A 19,651-nucleotide genomic window follows, 5' to 3' on the forward strand; every position below is an offset into this window, starting at 1 on the left:
TGCTTAACCTCCACCTGAGCACTCTTCATCTTTTGTTGCCTGAACAATTCTCACAAGACTCATGTAACATTGTTGTGTACCCCTGTTTCTTCCCCTCCTGGGCTGTTCGACAGGGCTTGCCCTCTCAGCCCAATTCTCCATGTATTTGAACTATACTGTGTCTAAGCAATAAAAAATCGAAATCTAAAATATAGATTTTAGAAAAGGCTTCGATTCTCTCAATCATCACATACGAGGGGCGTTCAAGTCAAACCGGGACTTTTCATTTTTCGCAAAAGTAAAATGAACTTACAGGCGAGAAATTAGTTTTATTTTTCAACGTAATCTCCAGCTGCACTAATGCACTTGTCCCAGCGTTTCACGAGGGCTTGGATGCCAGCAGCGCAGAAATCCTTACCGGCGCGTAGCAGCCATGATCGGACCACATTCTTGACCTCGTCGTCGCAGCTGAAGTGGCGGCCCCCAAGGAACGCCTTCAGTGGACCGAATAGATGGAAATGGCTGGGGGCGAGGTCTGGACTGTAAGGGGGATGTGGCAGCAACTCCCAGCCAAATTCCTGTAAGGTGCGTGTCGTGAGATATGCGGTATGCGGGCGTGCATTGTCCTGTAGGAGGAGGACTCCTGTGGTGATGAGGCCGGGCTTTCCGAAACTGGAGGTGTTCATGAATGATAGTGTTCAACGTTCCCACAGAAAGGTCCGTCTTTCGAGTCGGTTCGAGACATGTTATCCGTCGGTCCTTGAGAATCAGGCGCTCCACAAGTTGGATGTTTCTCAGGAACTCTGACACTGGGCTCTGAGCCGCCCCGGCCGGGATCGTCCTGCACTGATGTACGGCCGTCTCGGAACCGTTTGCACCACTCAAACGCTTTGCTGCGGCTAACTGTATCGTGGCCATACTGAGCCTGAAGTCTTCTGTGAATTTCAGATGACTTTACGCCTTCATTCACGAGAAACTTCATGAGACTTCGCCGTTCGATGTGCGCGCTCACCTCGTTGTCGGCCATCTTGCCCAGCACGTACGTGTCTTCTGTTTTGCACAAACTTTGGACCATCACGTGGTGAACGCGGAGGCCTGTCGTGTGTGAAAATGACGAAAACGAAGTAGCACGAGCCATTTGTACACTCAGGAGACAGAAAGTCCCGGTTTGACTTGAACATCCCTCGTACTTCTGGACAAACTTAACCATTACGGAATTCGTGGAATAAGCCTCTTGTTCTTTGAGTCGTATCTCTGTGATCATGGCCAGTTTTACGGACGTATCACCTACGCTTTCAATCACTGCAGGTGTACCGGAAGGCAGCATCCTAGTTCCCCTTATCCTCTTATTATACATCAATGACATCACATCACTGCATCTCGAGATAGCTCTGAGATGTCTCCCTCCTAGTCGCTGGAAAAACCCACGGAGACGCTTCGAATTATGCTAACTGCGTATTAGGGTAAGGTGGGGCAAGATGCGACATTTTTTTTGCTCAACGCCGCCTGTCTCAGAGACGTGTTGCTTCATACGCTTGAAACTTTACTCATAGGTGGCTCTGCATGTCCGCTTTATTACACGTGAGAATTGTCTGGATTGGTGTTTGCGTTGAAGAGAGAGAGAGAAAAAAAATCGTTACTTCTGCCTTGAACGTAAAGAACCGGAAAAAAGCACGATTTTCTGTAGTCCTTTTTCTTGTCAGCTGTGCAGCAGCGTGTCGCGTTTTTGTCATAAGTGTGTTGTAAACAGTGTTCTCTTATTCTCTTGAAGATCAGTCTTGGCTTGTATTTCATATTGCTGTATTCTTGGAACTGCCTTGTTTTCGCCGCTGTACTGTCCGGGAGCAGTGGGTCCCCTCAAGCTACTGTAGCTTTTAGCACGGGTCCCACCATCTATTAGATGGAAATAATGAATTGAATTGATAATAGATACGTGACATACCAATAGGCAACACCGAGAACGGTCGGTCCAATCACAGCTACGAGGTGGATGTAGAACCAGTCCCTGGCAAAGTACGCTACGATGGCGAGCAGAAGGTAGCCTATAGCCCAGCCAAACTCGTATGCCAGACCCAGAGGTGACCGAAGGCTTGGGCCGATCACTTCCATCACTAGAAAAGCAAGCAGTTCAATATCATCAACGTAACATTCTGCCTATACACAGCTACAGTACTTCCCCACCTAACACGCTCAGCGATTGCGTTACCGTTTGTGATTTACCAGCTAACACTTCTTTCGGACGGTCTCAATATGACCTAGCAGCGGGTTGCCCAGCTATATCCTCTGTCGTCACATCCGCACTGCGAGGGTGGCGAGGACCCGCATTGGCTGACACGTCGAGGTTAACGTGGGTTAGCAGACGACGAAACCCGAAGACGAACGAACGCGATGCCCCTGGCGTGATCCAAGCTCGTAAAACCGCTTGGTTCCTGGCGCTCATCGGGTGGCAGCGGCCACGTGACTCTGTGTGGGCGCCGACTTGGCAATTTCCGAGCGCTAGGCCCTGCTGCCACAAAATGACCACCCGAATTCGCTATAATTCCCGTTTCAAGCATTATTGTCTATGTTGACGTCCCCCAGGTGGAGCAACAATTGACATAAACAGGGTTTCGAACATCGTTAAGGTGACGCTCGTTAATTTGACATGCCGCCTTATGACCATTTTATTTATTTATTTATTCTAAACATCCTACAGGTTCACCGAAGTGGCAGCTTTTGCTCCGGAACCATCCCCTCCTCATGGAAATCATCCTGGTTAATATGACAATTCGCTTTTCCAACATTGGGAATACTAAGCAGGTAATTCTATTGTATCTTTTCCGCAAATAAACTGCAAGGTGTTCTTCACAACGTCTCTTGTAGTGCAATAGCATGGCCCTGTACTGTGCCTCGGCTTTTCTTTTTTGTGTTTCATATATACCGTTCCTCAGTATATGACAGTTCGCTTAAATGACCAATATCTACGGTAATGGTTGTAGTCATATTAATGGAGATCGACTGTAATCCAAACCGATGTCGGTGTGTGCCACCCATTGTACTGCTTTTCTATGACATACTTTTTCTGGGAAATCCTGGGTGACATCAGGTTCCTCAGTGGTTTCTCGTACGAAACTTATCGAATAATCTATATCAGACGTGTATCCGGACACTATCCGTCTGATTCCGGCGGATTCCGGCACTATTCAGGCGCAATCAGGACATTCCGGTGTAGGTCCATCCGGATTCCGAAAGCCGCTTTCCTGAATCCCCCTGAATATCGCCTGAACCAAACCGGGAGGACGTGCCTGATTCCGGGAACAACCGGGGCTCCTTTGACAATATTCTAAAATATTGCAAGGGTACGTTCAATAGATATTATGTAACATGATGACAGAGATATTGCTCGTTCACCTTTTCCCCTGGAAGTCCGGAATTATTATCGTAGCGTAATATGTAGCGTATCTGCGACCAATATCGACGGAATCCCACAAAACACTCTTTCCCGATTCTATCAGCAGCTGAAACAGAAATACATTCGAGCAATTGTGCGGTGAGTATCTGTCCGGTGAGCAAATACCCCGGACGCCTCAATACGGCGCCCCCCAGGAACATTTTTCCGAAGCCATGTGCTGTGTACATTATTTCGAGATCCGTTGCATGGCCAGTCGAACCAGCAATGAGATGAAGTGATGGCAGGAGGATCAGGTGACCTCGATAAAGCGACCTTGGCAGCGCGAGATTAATTGAAGCTGATGTTTGACTAACACAATTTCACAGTTGTCTGCGACGTAAAACCACCAATTAGAAGTAACTGGTATTGGTAAAATGATTTTCTAGGCAGGGATAAGGGACGACACTGATTGTCAGAAATGCACGGTATGATTCGGCGCTCTTATTCTAATAAGAAAAAAGATAAACAACTGAAATAAGAAGTTTAGTTTGTGCAGAGCTCGAGGTTAATAAAATATATAAAGGCAACTGGTAAGAGGGTGGGGCACGTGCGACGCGCATAACAGATCAACTTGGAAATGACAGCAGAAATCACATGAGTCAGGAGCTGTTTCGTTCTCGGCAATGGTTCACCTTTAATGCGTTATTGATGTTTTGTATGTAGAACGCATATATTTATAATTGTACCGATCCAGTACTACATGCATCCGTAACACACCATGTTTAAAAAAAAGAAAGAATTGACCAAAACATTTTTTACGCAATTTTGGGTGAAAATGTCATGTGTGTCATGTTATGTGTGTGATTCCCTCTACGCGGGCTCCTTGACAGTGTTTCTCTTCTTTTTTTTTTTCTGAAAATACTTACTGAGGATGAATGAGGTAGATCCCACACCGCTTCCTCCAAAAGATATGAAATATCGAATGATGACGAACATGAGAAAGCTTTTGGCAAGCAATGCAGCAAATCCAGCCACCAGGAGGATAGTGAGGGCTATGCAGATCACCGTGCGTCTACCAATCCTGAAAGCAATTCATATATTCACCCTTACACATTCATATATACACGTGGCGCGACGCCGTGTCACTCAACTCAAACTTTAACCCAAATGAGTGACAGGTAGGGCTGTGCGAATAGTGATTTTTGGGTTCGAATCGAATACGAATCGAATAGTAAAATCTTCGAATAGTAGCGAATCGAATAATGTCGAATACCACACAAACATGTGTGCTTATTGTTGAATAGTAAGCAAAAGCTTGCATTGAAACCTGGGGCTCAGTTGTAGTTTGTGAGACTGACTGCAAACTATGTACACATATTTCATTGATGAATACGTTTGTGCTAGAATTGTCCTGAAAATTGTAATTCCAGACATAAAGTAGCTGGCTGTGTGATTAAACCCCTCTTTCTATGGCGTCATAGCTGGTCCAGCCAAAGCTCAAAATAATTAAACTAACTTAAACATCCCTGCCAACATTTGCTAAAATATTTCTCAAAAGGGGCAATTTTCAGTGATCCCTCAAATCGCACTTTTAAACCATGTCTGCAACCCCGCGGCAGAAGTGTAAACCAGACTTCGCTTGATGCTCGGAGACATGAGGCGAAGCCAACTTGCAGGATATCGTCAAGTCCGCACGCGCAATACTGTAAAGTAAGCTTCACCTAACACTCAGAAGCATGAGGTGAAGCCACCTTGCAGGATATATTTGAGGCGCAGAATTGTGAAGTAGGCTTCGTCAAACGCTCAGAGGTACGAGTTGAAGCCAGCTTGCGGAATTTCGAATATATTCGAGTATTCGATGAAATGTTATTCGGTTCGAATATGAATAGCGCGGTACCGTTATTCGGTACGAATATCGAATATTTCGAATATTCGCACACCCCTACTGACAGGGCGTGGCGCCACATGCAGCCGCTGACGCTGGGAACCCTAGCCAACTTCCGGTTGTGCCTTCTGTTTGTAAACATTCAAAGGGTGAAAATTCATCGAGATATACTGGTAGTTGTCGTTGATACTCACTCTATTTTTTTTAGTTATTTATTTACGCATGTTCACCATAACGTAATTGTAAAGCATGCAGCACTAAAAGTGGATGACTGAGAAAGAGTGACGTTTAGCATGGAAAAACCAATCAATTAATGCCAACGCAAATGACGCGACATAATACCTCGTCCAGGCTTTCGACTACACACCGTTTTCCAGCCAATCTCGCACCAAGCGCTCTCTCACCCAGCACACTCCAGGAGGAAAGCGATAGAGGAAGCATACGGTCTGTGTGCTCTCTTTCTCTCTAGCTTGTGCAGTAAAGAGTTTTCAACGTGCTACCTCGGCTAGAAAATAATTTCACTGGAAATTTCACTGGAAAATTCCTATGGTGATCAGAGAGCAGAAGCCAATAGAGCATAGCCTTCATCTGAGTGACACTTTCTTCCCTTTAAATGTGTGTATTTTACTACGCAGAGTTTTCGTCTGTTGGTTGATGAAATTAATACTGCGAAAATTCTATTGTTTCGTCTTATGTAACTATTCCAGTTCATTTACCATGCTACTTGCATAGTATATAGTTAAGTTCTTTCTGCAGGTTCCTCAGCTCATCCACTGCGTTTTTATCTGTGCACCTCGCATGCGAAACCTCCCCCTGTTAGCATCCACCGAATACCTATTTGCGTGTTGCAACCTCGTTATCTCGTGCCAATTGAGGCCACGCCCGAATGAACTCGAAACTTAACTTCAAGCAAGAATAATGTTGAATTCCAATGGCAGATTCGGAGCGTTTCCAGAGCAAGTTTTGTTGCTCCGCCGAGAGCAAGTCTGTTCGATTGGAGCTTCGGAGCGGCATTCGAGCCAAGGTCGCTCCAGGAGCAACCCAGACTGCTCCGCCAAAATAGGCAGATTCAACCGGAACTCTACGTGACGTGTCACTTGTCGCTCGTGCTTCCTATTTCCTGTCTCTGCTTCAGCAACATGGCCGCTTCCCGACGCGTCTTCGCCGTGTCTAGTATTTAGCGTCGTACGTTAGCAATTTTGCTTCTTGAAGAAAGCAATAAGACCGACGTCACTAGGGCAACGTTAGGAGATTAGGAGGACCTTGATGTTGCAAAACATGGCGTTGTATTGGAACATGAGTACAATCTCCTTCTTCTTCTTCCTCCGTCTCTGGCCGCCATCCACAAAGGAAGATTGGCCAGGGCTAAATTTCAAGTTGGGCGCAAGTGTTCCAGTCGCAGATTCGGATCACTTGCTCTAGGATAAATCAAGCCGCTCCACTGCGGAGAGTGCCACTTGCTCCGACTCTGCCATTGGAATTCAACATAGAGGCTATGTCCTCAATCTTCTACCGCCATACCTTTGAACACGAGAACCCTATAGGTCTCATCTGAAAGTGCGTTAGTGCTGCGTGCATTTCTAGCCGTCATGGGTATTGTTATATCCTGGGCTGTTTCGTTTCCTTTAGTTTCCCCTAACTCCTGTGTGCTTTTCTGTTCCGACTTACCCAACCATTTTAGATTTCTCTCTTTTCTTTTTTTTTTCTCTACCATATGACGTGTCTGCAAAATCCTTTCTTGTTGTATGGACCGTTGCTGGAAACCTGAAGAACTGCAGTCCACTGCACGAAAGCGTATAGCCCTTGTATACTAAATCTGTGCTCTCAACCGCCTTGTTATCGTTTTCGCGGACGACTTCACATTGCTTCTTTATACAGTTTGCGTTATTTACTTTTCTAAAGTAACTCACCCGTGACTAGTATAGTCTGCGCACTTTGGGTATTGAAAGTAAGGCCCTGACACAAATTACAGACGACTTACATGGAATGCCTGTTTGACGCCCACTGGGACTGTGAAAAAAAAAAAAAACAGCTCCGGTGGCGCAGCGGTAACGCGTGCGCTTGGAGACTGGGAGGTCCGCGGTTCGAATCCGCGGGCCGGCTGTGCCGTCTGGGGTTTTTCCTGGGTTTCCCTCAGATGTGTAATAGGCGTATGCCGGCACAGTTCCCCTGAAGTCGGCCCATGGACGCAGCTATCCTCCCCCGAGCAGATTCCGCTCGGTCTTCCACTTCACCCTTTCCTCTCCACCACCTTTCCCTTCCCGAGAAACATGCCGCCTAATCAGACAGGCAGACCTCTCGGGTTCCTCCCAACGACACTCCTCCTCCTCCTCGGGACTGTGAAACAGGCGCACATACAGAGCAGCTAAAGGAGAAGGCTGTTCGATATTGTAGTCTTTTATTTCTGCACGACGTTCCCTCAGGACGTTGTAGCGGATTTGTGGCGCCCCTTGTGGGAAAAAGATTCTTAAAAAAACGCTCTCGCATTACCGAAGAACCCTTTGCCAGCTGAGATTATGTTATCCAACACATTCCTCTATGTTGTTTAGTCTGTTTGTTGCGAGGATTTAAAGGAGGCTGCTCCCCAGAGAGATACCCTTCTTATGCAATATACCGCATTACAGGTTACGAAAGGATGGTTACAGGTTACGGGCGCATTGGCTACGCTACGCTTGCAACGGAAGAGCTTACCTGTCAGCGAGCTGTCCAAATATGATGATAGATGTCATGCAGCCGGCCATAAAGACCGATTGCGTGAGAGACACCAGCCATTGATCGGAGCAGACGAGGTTCCACTGTAAAGGAAGAAGCAAGCAGGGACATTAGAAGCGTATCGAACGAAACGACACGACGAAACACGACGACACCTTTGAACGAAACGACACCCATCAATTTTTGGACATCTTTCGGACGTCGGTGGTTCTCTGGGGTAAGCGGCGCGTAAAGGTCCGTTGTGAATAGGCTACCTCAAGTGCCAAATATGAACCGAGGTGCGTACAGTGTGACCCAATATTCGTCTACTGGCCGGGCTTACTTTTTCGGAAAAATAAGAAAGAGCGACTGACAATGACCTTTGTGTACTGCGCACCCTCATGTAATGCTTGATTTACAGGGCTATGTTGCCCACATAGAAACTTGTGTGGCAAGGGAAAAGCATCGGACAGCGATCCGATGGGGCATCTTGTGTGTCCATACATAATGAACCGTATTACTGGTAATGGGTCATATGACTTAAACATTTTTAGATAATTGTTCTTTTCCTGGTACCATTACTAGATCTCTTGCACCCTGTCTGGACACCTGGGTGGTCTGCACGATGGAGCGCGGGTTAACTCTGAACTAAAATTTGAAATATCGGTATCCTAAAGCCACGTTTAGCAGATCGTTCCAAAGAGCAAATGGCCCATTGTGAGTCATAGAGATATCTACTGCACAGACAACCCTTGATGATGTCTGAAATAGTTGTTTCATAGAGCTCAGCTACAAAAAAGATATCTTGCCCTCTCCTATTCGTATAATTAATGCCCGTAATTCTTATTGTCCGAAAAATAGTACTTATCTATAGGAATTCAGGAAATGGACAGCTGCTTACTGCAGTACTAATTTGGTTATTTGCATAAATGATAAAATAGAAAAATTATGTATACGTTCAAAGATTTCATTGTTGACTGTCTAGCGTTAATAAATATATAAATGACACATCGTTTCTACACTCAAAGCTCTTTAGCATTCTTCTAGCGTGGAAATAAAATCTGACCCAATGTGAAGCACACACGTTGAAGTTCCAAGATAGGTATGCATGTACAAGATGTAACATAAAAAGGTTCACTCAAGGCTTGGTGACGAAAGGCAGCATAACACAAGGAGAGATTTAGGAACAAAAAAGAGACACAACGACTGGCGACTAGCAACTGAGATTTATTAAACAAAAAGAACCAACACTGTTCCCGCGAATACCACCAGGAGAAGGAACACACAGATTGTAAACAAGGAACCAACAAGCTCGACTGGATGGCAGACCCTTCGATGTTGTTAAGGTTCTGGGCCCTTGGACACCCGACCATCAGTTCCACGGCATGCAGGCATTTTTGCGATTTTGCGCGGACTCCAAGTTGGTGGACACCGTGTCACTGACAGTGTGTGTGAGTAATTGACTGACTTCTCTTTGTCACTCATTGTTCTCATTGTAGCTAGCAATTTTTGTTTTTCTACGAATTTTTTGTTTCGCGTGCCAGCACATATCTCTCGTCAAGACTCAGCATTAGTTCATCGAATGCGCCTGGACATGGCCTTCACAGCACAGTGGCGCTACCGCTTGAGACAAGTTAACTCTCCCCGCTGCAGTCACTGCGGTGCTGTTGAAGATCTCGAGCACATTCTTCTCCATTGTCCCACACTGCCACCCTTCCTGCTCCGTACTCTCCGCCTCCCTCAACGAGCTAGACTTCCGCCCCCTCTTCCTCACAAAATTGCTTGGCCCCTGACGGCATCCAGCTCACCAACGCTCTGTCCTCAAGGCGCTCCTTCGCCTTTTTGGACGCCACAGGACTTCGATCCTCATTGTAACGGGAGCCATTCCTTCATTCCCCGCTTCACCTCCAGGAATGGGGTAGAGTATCGCCCCTGGCGATACAACTCCCCACCCATCATCCTGAAATAAAGTTGTTGTTGTTGTTTGTTTGTTTTTCTAAGTGATCTGGAGTAGCCGGCTCTCGTAATGAGTGCTTATATCTCAATTCCCTTCTTATCAACTCAACTCAAGATATTCTACCCACTTATCAGACAGTCGCATCTCTAGAAAAACCCGATAACAGGATAGGGGGCACTACCCCCCCCCCCCCCAGCAGCACAATGTACTGAAAGTCGAGTGCAATAGGGGTGTACGGTATGTGTCTCATCAGTGTTCTTTAGTTTCACGAGTCTGTTCAAGGCCTTCCACCTACCTGTCCACCCCTATTGCACTCGACTTTCAGTACATTGTGCTGCTTGGGCCATCTACCAGCCCACAATCATTTCGTAGATATGCTTTCTCGCTTTCAGTGAGAGCGATCGAAGGAGAACTAATGCAAATGTTCTTATGTCTGTCAATAAAATGAACAACCATGATTTCCCTCACACGTTGCTGTCTATGTTTCAACAAAACAGTAGTGTGCCTAAAACTGGGAGTACAGAAGCAGTCCTTAACATTCAGGGCTAAATGGTCAGAAGGGGATACCTTTGTTGGACAGCGAATGCTCATTCACAGAGTAAACGAACGCAGCACACCGATCCTACTTGGCTGTTCTCGAACGGGCTCCTGTGTTTGACCAAGCATCCCTGAGGGCATCCCTTATTGATGTAAAAATCTATATAAAGTGTCAAAGATATTGTAATATCCGTGATATCACCGCTAGTTGAGCAACAGCAATATGTACTTGAAACAGAGAGGTAAACGAAATTACAACGTCCTGAAATCTTTGAGGAGCGGGAGCGACAGAGGACGCATAAAAAAAGAGGGAAGGGGCGTGGTGCAGGGGACACACGGGCAAAAATCGGACCTGCAGTAATTTTCACGGACCGTGCAAGCGGGCTCGGAGAGTGTGAACAGCAGCCTTGAGCAGTGCAGGTGCGTTTTCTATACGCTACAAATTTCGATATTGACACGGAGGAGAAACTTTGTAGTCTGAAGAGGAACGGAGTCAATGACGAGTTTGTTCCGTGAAAACCGCTTAGAACGTAGTGTGGGGGAAATTTATCGCTGCGAATACGCCCCTCTCGAGGAAATACAGTAGTGTGTGTCCTACGTGAACACGAGTGGAGCCTGCGAAAAGTAAAAAAACAAGCACACGTCTCGAACACGGTGAGCACACGGATGATCACCGAGAAAAAAAAAAAAAAAAAAAAGAAAGCGGAAAAGAAAAAGCATTTCGCGAACGCGAAAAAGGTCACGTTAGTATGCAACCTGCCGTAGTAACGACACTGCCCAAGCAGCACGATGTACTGAAAGTCGAGTGCAATAGGGGTGGACGGTATGTGTCTTATCAATGTTCTTTACCCAAGCAGCAAAATGTACTGAAAGTCGAGTGCAATAGGGGTGGACGGGTAGGTGGAAGGCCTTGAGCAGACTGATGAAACTAAAGAACATTGATAAGACACATACCGTCCACCCCTATTGCACTCGACTTTCAGTACATTGTGCTGCTTGGGTGCAAGCGTTCGGATAGGAAAGTCCAGGCTTTTCATCCTTTCACTCTTTACAAACAGAAGCCACAACTGGAAGTTGGCTAGGATTCTCAGCGTCAGCGGCTGCATGTGGCGCCACGTCCTGTGACTAATGAGTGATTCCACCGAAAATCAGCCAAGCATGGAAACTCGACATCGTCGATCTCACCGTAAAAAAAATAAATAAATAAAAATGTGTTACCACATCGCAAATGATGAAAAAAGACCATAAAAGAAACTTCCATATTATAACCGTTCTCGAGGGAGAGGAGGAGAAAGAAATGCGGTGTATTGGCGCCTGTTCGTTTCGGCCTACTTTGAGCGCTTCCCAACCGGCAGCGGTGAGCCGCACGGCAGATATTTTTTTTCTGCTTATCCTCTGGCAGGTGGAGAATGGATTGACGGCTTGTTACAGTTTTGGCGCAAAGAGCCACTATTCGAAAAAATGCCAAATTTGGGTGAGAGCGTTAAAATGGCTTCATTTTAAAGCCTTCTGCCGTGCAGCCCACTTGTCGCACATACATGTAAGGACCACCGTTGTGTTCGCCGTTAAAAGCTCTTTCTGTTGGTATTAAAATCGTCATTATTTCCTCAGCGCAACGCATCCATATTGCCCTGAACTCAAAAGCGATTTCATAAAATTGGCATATTTAGCACGCTTCTGACCATAAAACCCCACCAAAAAAACATACCTCGATTTTTTTATATGTTACGCAGAAATCCTTTGCTCCTCCCGCACACCCACAAAAAATCGTGAATCGTTCTTGATCGTGCTTCACGCAACGATTTTTTAAATGAACGCAGGATACGCACTCTACGGGGTCGCCTGCAGGGAGCCCCCCAGCGCCGAATTCATGCGCGCGCCGAAAGCGGAGGATACTTCAAAGAAACTGCATACACACGTACACGTGCACACATTTTATTTGATTAACTTCGTAGGACAACACACATAGAATTCTGAATATACAACAATTACAGCAAGATAAAAGATAACGACATACATAATTACACTGGTGACATGACTTTCTGTATTTGCTTTAGCTTGACATCTGTTGCGGATGCGGTTTCCTTCTCCCACACGTAATAGCAACGAAGTCCCACAACTGGCCGAACACCTTTCCACTGCTCCAGTTTTATTTTTCTGTACCTGTGCACATCTTCAGCTGGCAGATGCAGGAGTGTTATATTATGGATCCTGTTTGACAGTGCTGCTGTGAACTCCGCTGCTTTCTGTATTGCCTGAGTTGCTGAAGAGCGCAAGTTGTACATTGTTGCTGCGTGCTTGACGACGCCTCCAACTCCATCGCACGCATTTTTGCCGTGACCCGGAGCCGAAAAAGTCCATCTCTTGGCGGTGGCACTCATCTCAAAGTACTGGAACCTGTTTTTAAAATGAGCGGTTGCCCCTTCGGAGACGTATACTGCGCTCCCATACACAGGGCCGTGGTCTTCCATGTGCTGTTCGATGGTCGACAAACAAAGGAGGGCTGCCCTCGCTATCATGTCGGGTGTCGTCAGATATGACAGCGTAACAGCGAGCTCCAGAGGATGCAGTCACTACGTACGTGAAGAGTGAAATTTGGCTTTTATGCCAATGGTAACTTTGAATCTCTTTCGGCAGAATGATCGTCCAGTTTTCGGAAAAGCCAAAATGAAGCACGACATGGCCAGACCTCACAGCGCACTTCTCCCGATGTATGGCTTCCCGCTGAATCTTCCTCACATAATCGTGATTCACAAAAGTACCGACCCAGCGCTGCAAAACAGCGAGGAATTCGCTCACCGATACTGTCCGTCTTAGCAGTCCTCCGTTCTCCCATGCAGCAAACAGGATCTTCTCATCGTCGGGGATACCTAAACTTTCTGCTGTCAGGGCTTCCGGACCGGGACACTGGTCACAGTCTCCCGAGAGGCATGCTTCAGAGTTGATGTCGCAGACGCACATACTGATGGTCTCCTGTAACGTCAGCTCTTTCTCACTGTTGTTTATGGCCACTGTAGTCGTTAATTCGAAATTTGCACAATATGTACACACACATTCTTCCCTACAGGGACTTACACTGACCCATGTCGGTTGAATTGAGTAGAACTTGCTTAGACTGAGCTTCACATCAGGATATTTAGTTTTAAATTTCCTATACGCTTCGTGGATAGAACAGGTCATATAACGTTTTGCTTTAGTCGTCTTCTGTCACCCTTCCTTTACTTGTACGACGTCACTTGCTATTGGGCTCTGGACAGAGCAGTCTAGCTCATCCACGGTGTAGAAGATCATCGCTGCTAACAAGTCAGTCTTCCTTCAGGTGACCTCTTTCGTAGGGGTCAGGTGTTGCCCACCACATGCTTCTCTGCAACCAATCTCTTCGACTTGCGAATCATATACCGCGTTGCTTCTGGAATGACTTGCTGTATGTCCCGCTCTGACATGAAGGAAGGAAGCAGGGTGAGAATCTGGCAGCGTACTTGCTGTGACTTGCTTTCTTCGTAGGCTGTTCTGATGTTCCGAAGCACCTCCTCACTCAACCTATTGCTGGAACTTGACGTCCCAGGAAGCGAAACGTCAAAAGCCCTGTCGATCTGTCGGCGCGTCTTCACGTTAAGTGCTTCAGTGATTTCCATCTGCTTTTTCTTCAGAACTAACGTTGTCACTTCCTCTGATTGCATCAAAGTCTTTAGGTGAACAAAACAGTTCCTGCGGATCATGTCCGATTCGCGTGCATTCTCTGTCCTCTCGGCACCAAGAGCAGATTTCAGGGCTTTCATACCGATGCTAGACACATATCGGAAGTCCTTTGTACGTAGAACTTTCTTCTTGTGTCGACGGCAATAGTCTGCGCAGTAAACACGTTCACTACTGTGCACCGAACTCATTCTTTTCAGAAGAAGGTACGACGAATCACGACATCACAGGCGATGATAACAACTCCCACGCACACATTGAAGCTAAAGACGCGGCGCGTAGGTGACGTGGTTGTGCTGTTGTCCGAGCTGTGCAGGTAAGGGGGAATGAATTGGAAGTACACATACACATGACTTTGAGCATGACTTTTTGAGTCAAAATTGTCATTTTGGTCATGTGAACACGTGATATGGCGATGAAAGATGAAAGTCACTGAAAAGGTTAGCCAGCTGTAGGACACGAACCCACATCTTCTGGATTGCCGGTCCAGGGCTCTACCAATTGGGCTAAGCTAACACGCCTTCTCAGCGTCTTCCAGGGTGCATCATCTGAAGAGACAAACCAGCCATTCTCTCTCGCTCATCCTCCTTTCACTCCTACATTTTTGCTCACTCACACACACATTCATACGACAGGATCGACGCAGGCGGCAACTGATGAACATGAAGGAACTGATGTTCTGAGGCTGGAACAGCATAGAAGGGACAAATACATACAAAGCCTCAAATTGAGGCTTTGTATATATTTGTCCCTTCTATGTTGTTCCAGCCTCACAACATCAGTTCTTTCACGTGATATAGGGCTCCAAAGGCTTGGGTTGAAGGACGGGTGCACGTTCCCATAGCCTTGACGTCGACTGCTGCCGAAGTGCAAGCTCACCCAGGAAGTGTCCAAACGCTTTTTCGGGGACACAAGTGAGACTAGCAGTGGTCATGGCGACGTATAGGAACACGGTTGACTGTGCTTGAATGCGGCTTCCTGAGTAGTTTGCGGCCTTTGTGAAGCTACGTTCCGCGCAATGGACGTTTTCCATATTCGCGTCGCCCCTGGCGGTGGAATGTCGAACGCCCTGTCTTTCCCCTCAATAATGGTGACGCTTAACGAACTGGCACGTACGTTGCGTGGGAAAGTAGCAAAACAAGATTGGAACAAAAATGCGGAAAGAGTGAAAGCGCATTGTACTCATTACCAGACCTTAAACGTCCGCGTAACCTTGAAACCGATTATCTCCCCACAATGAACATGACAGTCGCCCACAGGTGGGTCCATGGCGATGTTTTCCGCTCAAAGATGGCGGACTCATGGGCTGGGCATGCGCATACGTGTTGTCGGAAATGGTCCATTCATACGTAGGCGGTTTTAACACGGCACCGCGTATTTAGCTCTTTGCTTTTGAGCTCCAGTAACTTCTTGAGGAGCTCGTTCCTTTCTCTTTTTCTTTTGTTTCGGGGGTGGGGGGTTAAGTTCGTCAAAGTAACTTGAAGAAAGTTCAAAGTTCCTTTTGTTCGATTCTGGTCTACAAACATCGCAGGCTGAGTCCTCCCCCCATGACTTGAGACGAAAGAGGGCACGTGCACGGCGCGAGTAACTCCCGTTGTTACGCGGTGAATGTTACAAATTATGTTTTAGCCGAGCATTAGGAAGCGCATCTTAACACATTGATAATGATAGAGGGCATTGAGTAGCAGGATTAAAACTTGGCACGGTTCTACGATATGTATGTAGGGGACAACTCGTAGACAGACGTAGATAGACATAAACTTGCTTTGTGCTCCTTTTTCATATGCCTTATTACGAGATCAAAACCATCAAATCCCTCCCTAAAGAATGTAGGCTTCTTTTGTCTTAGCAGATATTGATATCATTTTTGTATATCGAGACTATTTTGAGACGTCTTGAATCGCCCGTTGTGACAGCAAGGTCTGAATTAACCATATAGACAGGTCAAGAGCTGAAAAGTATATATATTGAGTAGAAAATAACTTGAAGGGAACCTGTTACATTTCTAAAATAGCTTAGGAACTTCACGTCAATTTTCATTACGTTTTATTACGTGTAACGGCGTTTGAAATTTAGTTACGGGCCGGTTTCACGTCAGTTCAGGCAGGGAGTTCCCATCGACCTCCTGGGTCTCCAGTATTTTTGATATTTATAAGCTCATCGTATATTATGATCAACAATTTTGCCGAATTCGTGCAAAAAAATCGAGAAAATCCGGCCCTGAATTCGGATGTTTCAGGTTTGCCGTGTTTGCACGCGTATACCTCCCGAGTGTTAAGAGATATTGTTGCGAAATTTTTTGATGCTGATTTATTATGCCTACAGGCCAGCTGTCAGAGAGAAAATTTTAGCCCACAGGTGCAATGCTGTGTGTTATAAAAAATGGCGAACATGCCCTCTCGCGCACTTTTGTCCTAATTTCGACGCCTGATATCTCTGGCTATAGATGTCCCTGATCGCAATACTTGGTATCAGCTCACTCAGCTTTTAATGCTCTTTCATCTGCCATATCTATCCTGCATATACTTCCTAGCGGAATGTGCTGAAATAGGCAAATGTTTAGGCATATTTCGAAGTAAACATGGATTTTGCGCGTGTATTTCTCAAAAAGGTCCCACTTGATTTTGTGTATATTTTGCCATGATATGGCCCGATGTTAGGCCTTTCATCTAACGCAAAAACTTCTTCTCCAAAGGCATATACTGCTGATTAGCGCGTTAAAACGCGGCCCCACTGCGTACGAACGTGTCGGAGATAGTATCTATACAGCCAGAGCAAGAAGCGTCGAAGTTTGAACAAAACTGTGCGACAGAGCATGTTCGCCGCTTTTTATACGATACAGTGTTTCACCTGTGCGCCTGAAGTTGCGCTCGGAGTGCTGGCAGGTAGGTATACTAAAGCACAAAAGAATTGCACTACGATGTCTTTTAAGACTCAGGATGTATACACGTGCAAACATGGCAAAATTGCAACAATCGAATTCAGGGCTGGATTTCTCGATTTTTTGCACGGAAAGTATTCGAATGATTAATTTTACCAATGTTGATCATCGTCTGCGATGAGCGTCTAAATATATATAAAAAATCATGAAAATTCAGGAGGTCCATGGGACCTCCCTGTCTGAGCTAACGTGGAACCGGCCTACAATTATGTTCTGGCTAACCTTTTCAGTGACTTCCATCTTTCAACAGTCTAACTTAACTGGCAACGAGTTCCAACTTCTATCTCTGTTCCGTATAACCTGTGTTAAGTGAATATTTGTGAAGTAAATAATACATATGCGGGACTGGTGGTTATATACGTTCAATGTAACACTTTTTTTCATTGCTGGTGAAGTGATGCATTAAAGAAGCCATGTATCTTGTGACTATGATGCAATAAAGAGTTTTCTACAATGACATATTGATTTTGTTTTTAAAAATCGCGCAAATTAACTCTTGTTTGAGGGGTAGGAGGTACCCGTAAGTGTGCATTGGCTGCACCTCGGGAAATCGTTGGGGCACGATACAGGCTGCCGATAACGGGCCATTAACATCCCCTTTATTGCAAACCGTATGCCGGACCTTGGTCGGGTCGGTCGCCGGCGGCGCACCGACGTTGGGTCGTCGCGCTGTGCTGCTTGGGTGTTGTCGGTAAACAGATACCATTTTCAAAACGTTTGTTTTCCTGTTTGATATCCTGGGATGAATAGCGGTAAACAAGCTTAAAAGCGTTGATGGCTGGGCAAGTTGGTACATGACTTCACTGACTTCATGACTTCACTGTACATCTAAGCGCAGTTAGGACGAGACACAAGGGAGAGAACACAAGTGAGAGAAAGGCATCTGGCAAGCCCATGTGAGCAGGTACCTTCAAGTTCATCTTAACACCCTCGCACCCGAATATCATTTTAACGTGAGCAGCTCCATGCGTATAGTTGAAGCCCTTCAGTCTGTTATGTCTGGAACCACCAGCGCACTGTCTGTGGGCATCGAAGCACTCTTTTACTCCATTCCACATGAACTTTTTATCGCAGTTCGTGATCTTATCGACGCGTCCGGCACGGTGGCTTTCCAGAACTCGTGTGGAATTTCGGACGCCAGTGTTCTTATAGCTTTTCAAGGTTCTCTTGGAATCGAGATGCGTCTCTTTTCAAGACGTACCCCAAGCAGCACAATGTACTGAAAGTCGAGTGCAATAGGGGTGGACGGGTATGTGGAAGGCCTTGAACAGACTCGTGAAACTAAAGAACATTGATAAGACACATACCGTCCACCCCTATTGCACTCGACTTTCAGTACATTGTGCTGCTTGGGACTTTACGTTCAAAAGCGTGACATTTGTATTGGTTCGTGCGTCGCACCAGTACTTTGTGAAATATTTCTAGCCAAGTTTGACCGACTGCTTCTGCAGACTCTCGACCACCAGATTGCGCGTCATGGTTTTAGATATGTAGACGACTTCTTAGTCCTTTTAAACCTGACTCCGGACAACAACCTAGATAATGTTGCTGACAATGTTTTATCTACATTTAGAAGTTGCACTAGGTCTCTTACTTTTACTCTTGAGCTACCTGTATTGGACAGGATACAGTTCCGTGACTAGGGCTTGACATTTGGTCAATGTGGCCATGTATGCTGGTCATACATGCCGAGATAAAAAAATGCCATCTTTTCCTTTGACTCTTCACACTCGAAGTTTGTAAAAAGGGGTACTGCTGAGTCATGTTTCAGGTCCGCATTCCAGAATCCCGGTCGGACGTCATTATAGGCAGCTGTTCTTACAAGCATCTGGAAGCGCCTGCGGGAAACATTCGCAGCATATAGTATACCATTTTCCAGACAGCCTCACACCCAGCACGTTTGCAGCCAGCACAGGTCAGAAAGGGGGAAGCGATAACAGGGAGGAAGCATATACAGCATGTGTGCCTTACTCCTCTCCTCGCTTGGGTGATCAGCCAAGGCAGGTTTAGCCAGGTAGCGAAGGCGGGGAAAAAATCAGATTGTTGCTGAAATGACTAAATGTAATTAAGGTGAAAGGTAAAATTGTCATCAGTGTTTGGATAGCTAAGGATGATAGGGCGCACAGTGTTGAACCAGACATTTATGGGGACGTAGATCAAACACCCTGCTACACCTTCGCCAACACCACTTCGACTGCTTCCGTTCGTTGGCACTGGGTCCTCAGGACGTCATCACCAGACCGTGGATTTGTATGCAGTAATTGTAGTAATTGCAGTATATATATATATATATATATAAATATAGATTAGAAGCTTAGGAGGGCGGTTGAGCACGAGAATGAAATAAGCAGGAAAAATCAGAAGACGACAAAGAGCTTACAGGAAAACAGAGTTTTCCTGTAAGCTCTTTGTCGTCTTCTGATTTTTCCTGCTTATATATAAATATATATATATATATTTGCAGTTTTTATGTTAATGTCCAGATCGCGGATTTCTATGTTTTGCATACCTCGATCCTGGGTACGCAACGGTCGCCCACTAACACTAACATACGAAATATGCATTTTCACGCACTATAGAGCTCACACTACCGTG

General features: G+C 45.9%; 1 protein-coding gene across 2 annotated transcripts in view; it reads right to left on the bottom strand.

The window, feature by feature from the left end:
* The window catches only part of LOC135374175 (organic cation transporter protein-like), a 107,140-nt gene that overhangs the window by 61,111 nt on the left and 26,378 nt on the right, over positions 1 to 19,651 (bottom strand). For both annotated transcript variants that reach the window (XM_064607190.1, XM_064607189.1), the window contains exons 3-5: positions 7,926 to 8,029; positions 4,276 to 4,430; positions 1,922 to 2,090 (exon numbers count right to left, since the gene is read on the bottom strand). In XM_064607190.1, the coding sequence (XP_064463260.1) occupies positions 1,922 to 2,090; positions 4,276 to 4,430; positions 7,926 to 8,029 (428 nt within the window). The remainder of the gene's footprint in view (positions 1 to 1,921; positions 2,091 to 4,275; positions 4,431 to 7,925; positions 8,030 to 19,651) is intronic.

Source organism: Ornithodoros turicata, unplaced genomic scaffold, assembly GCF_037126465.1.
Source record: "Ornithodoros turicata isolate Travis unplaced genomic scaffold, ASM3712646v1 Chromosome45, whole genome shotgun sequence".
Classification (NCBI taxonomy): Eukaryota; Metazoa; Arthropoda; class Arachnida; order Ixodida; family Argasidae; genus Ornithodoros; species Ornithodoros turicata.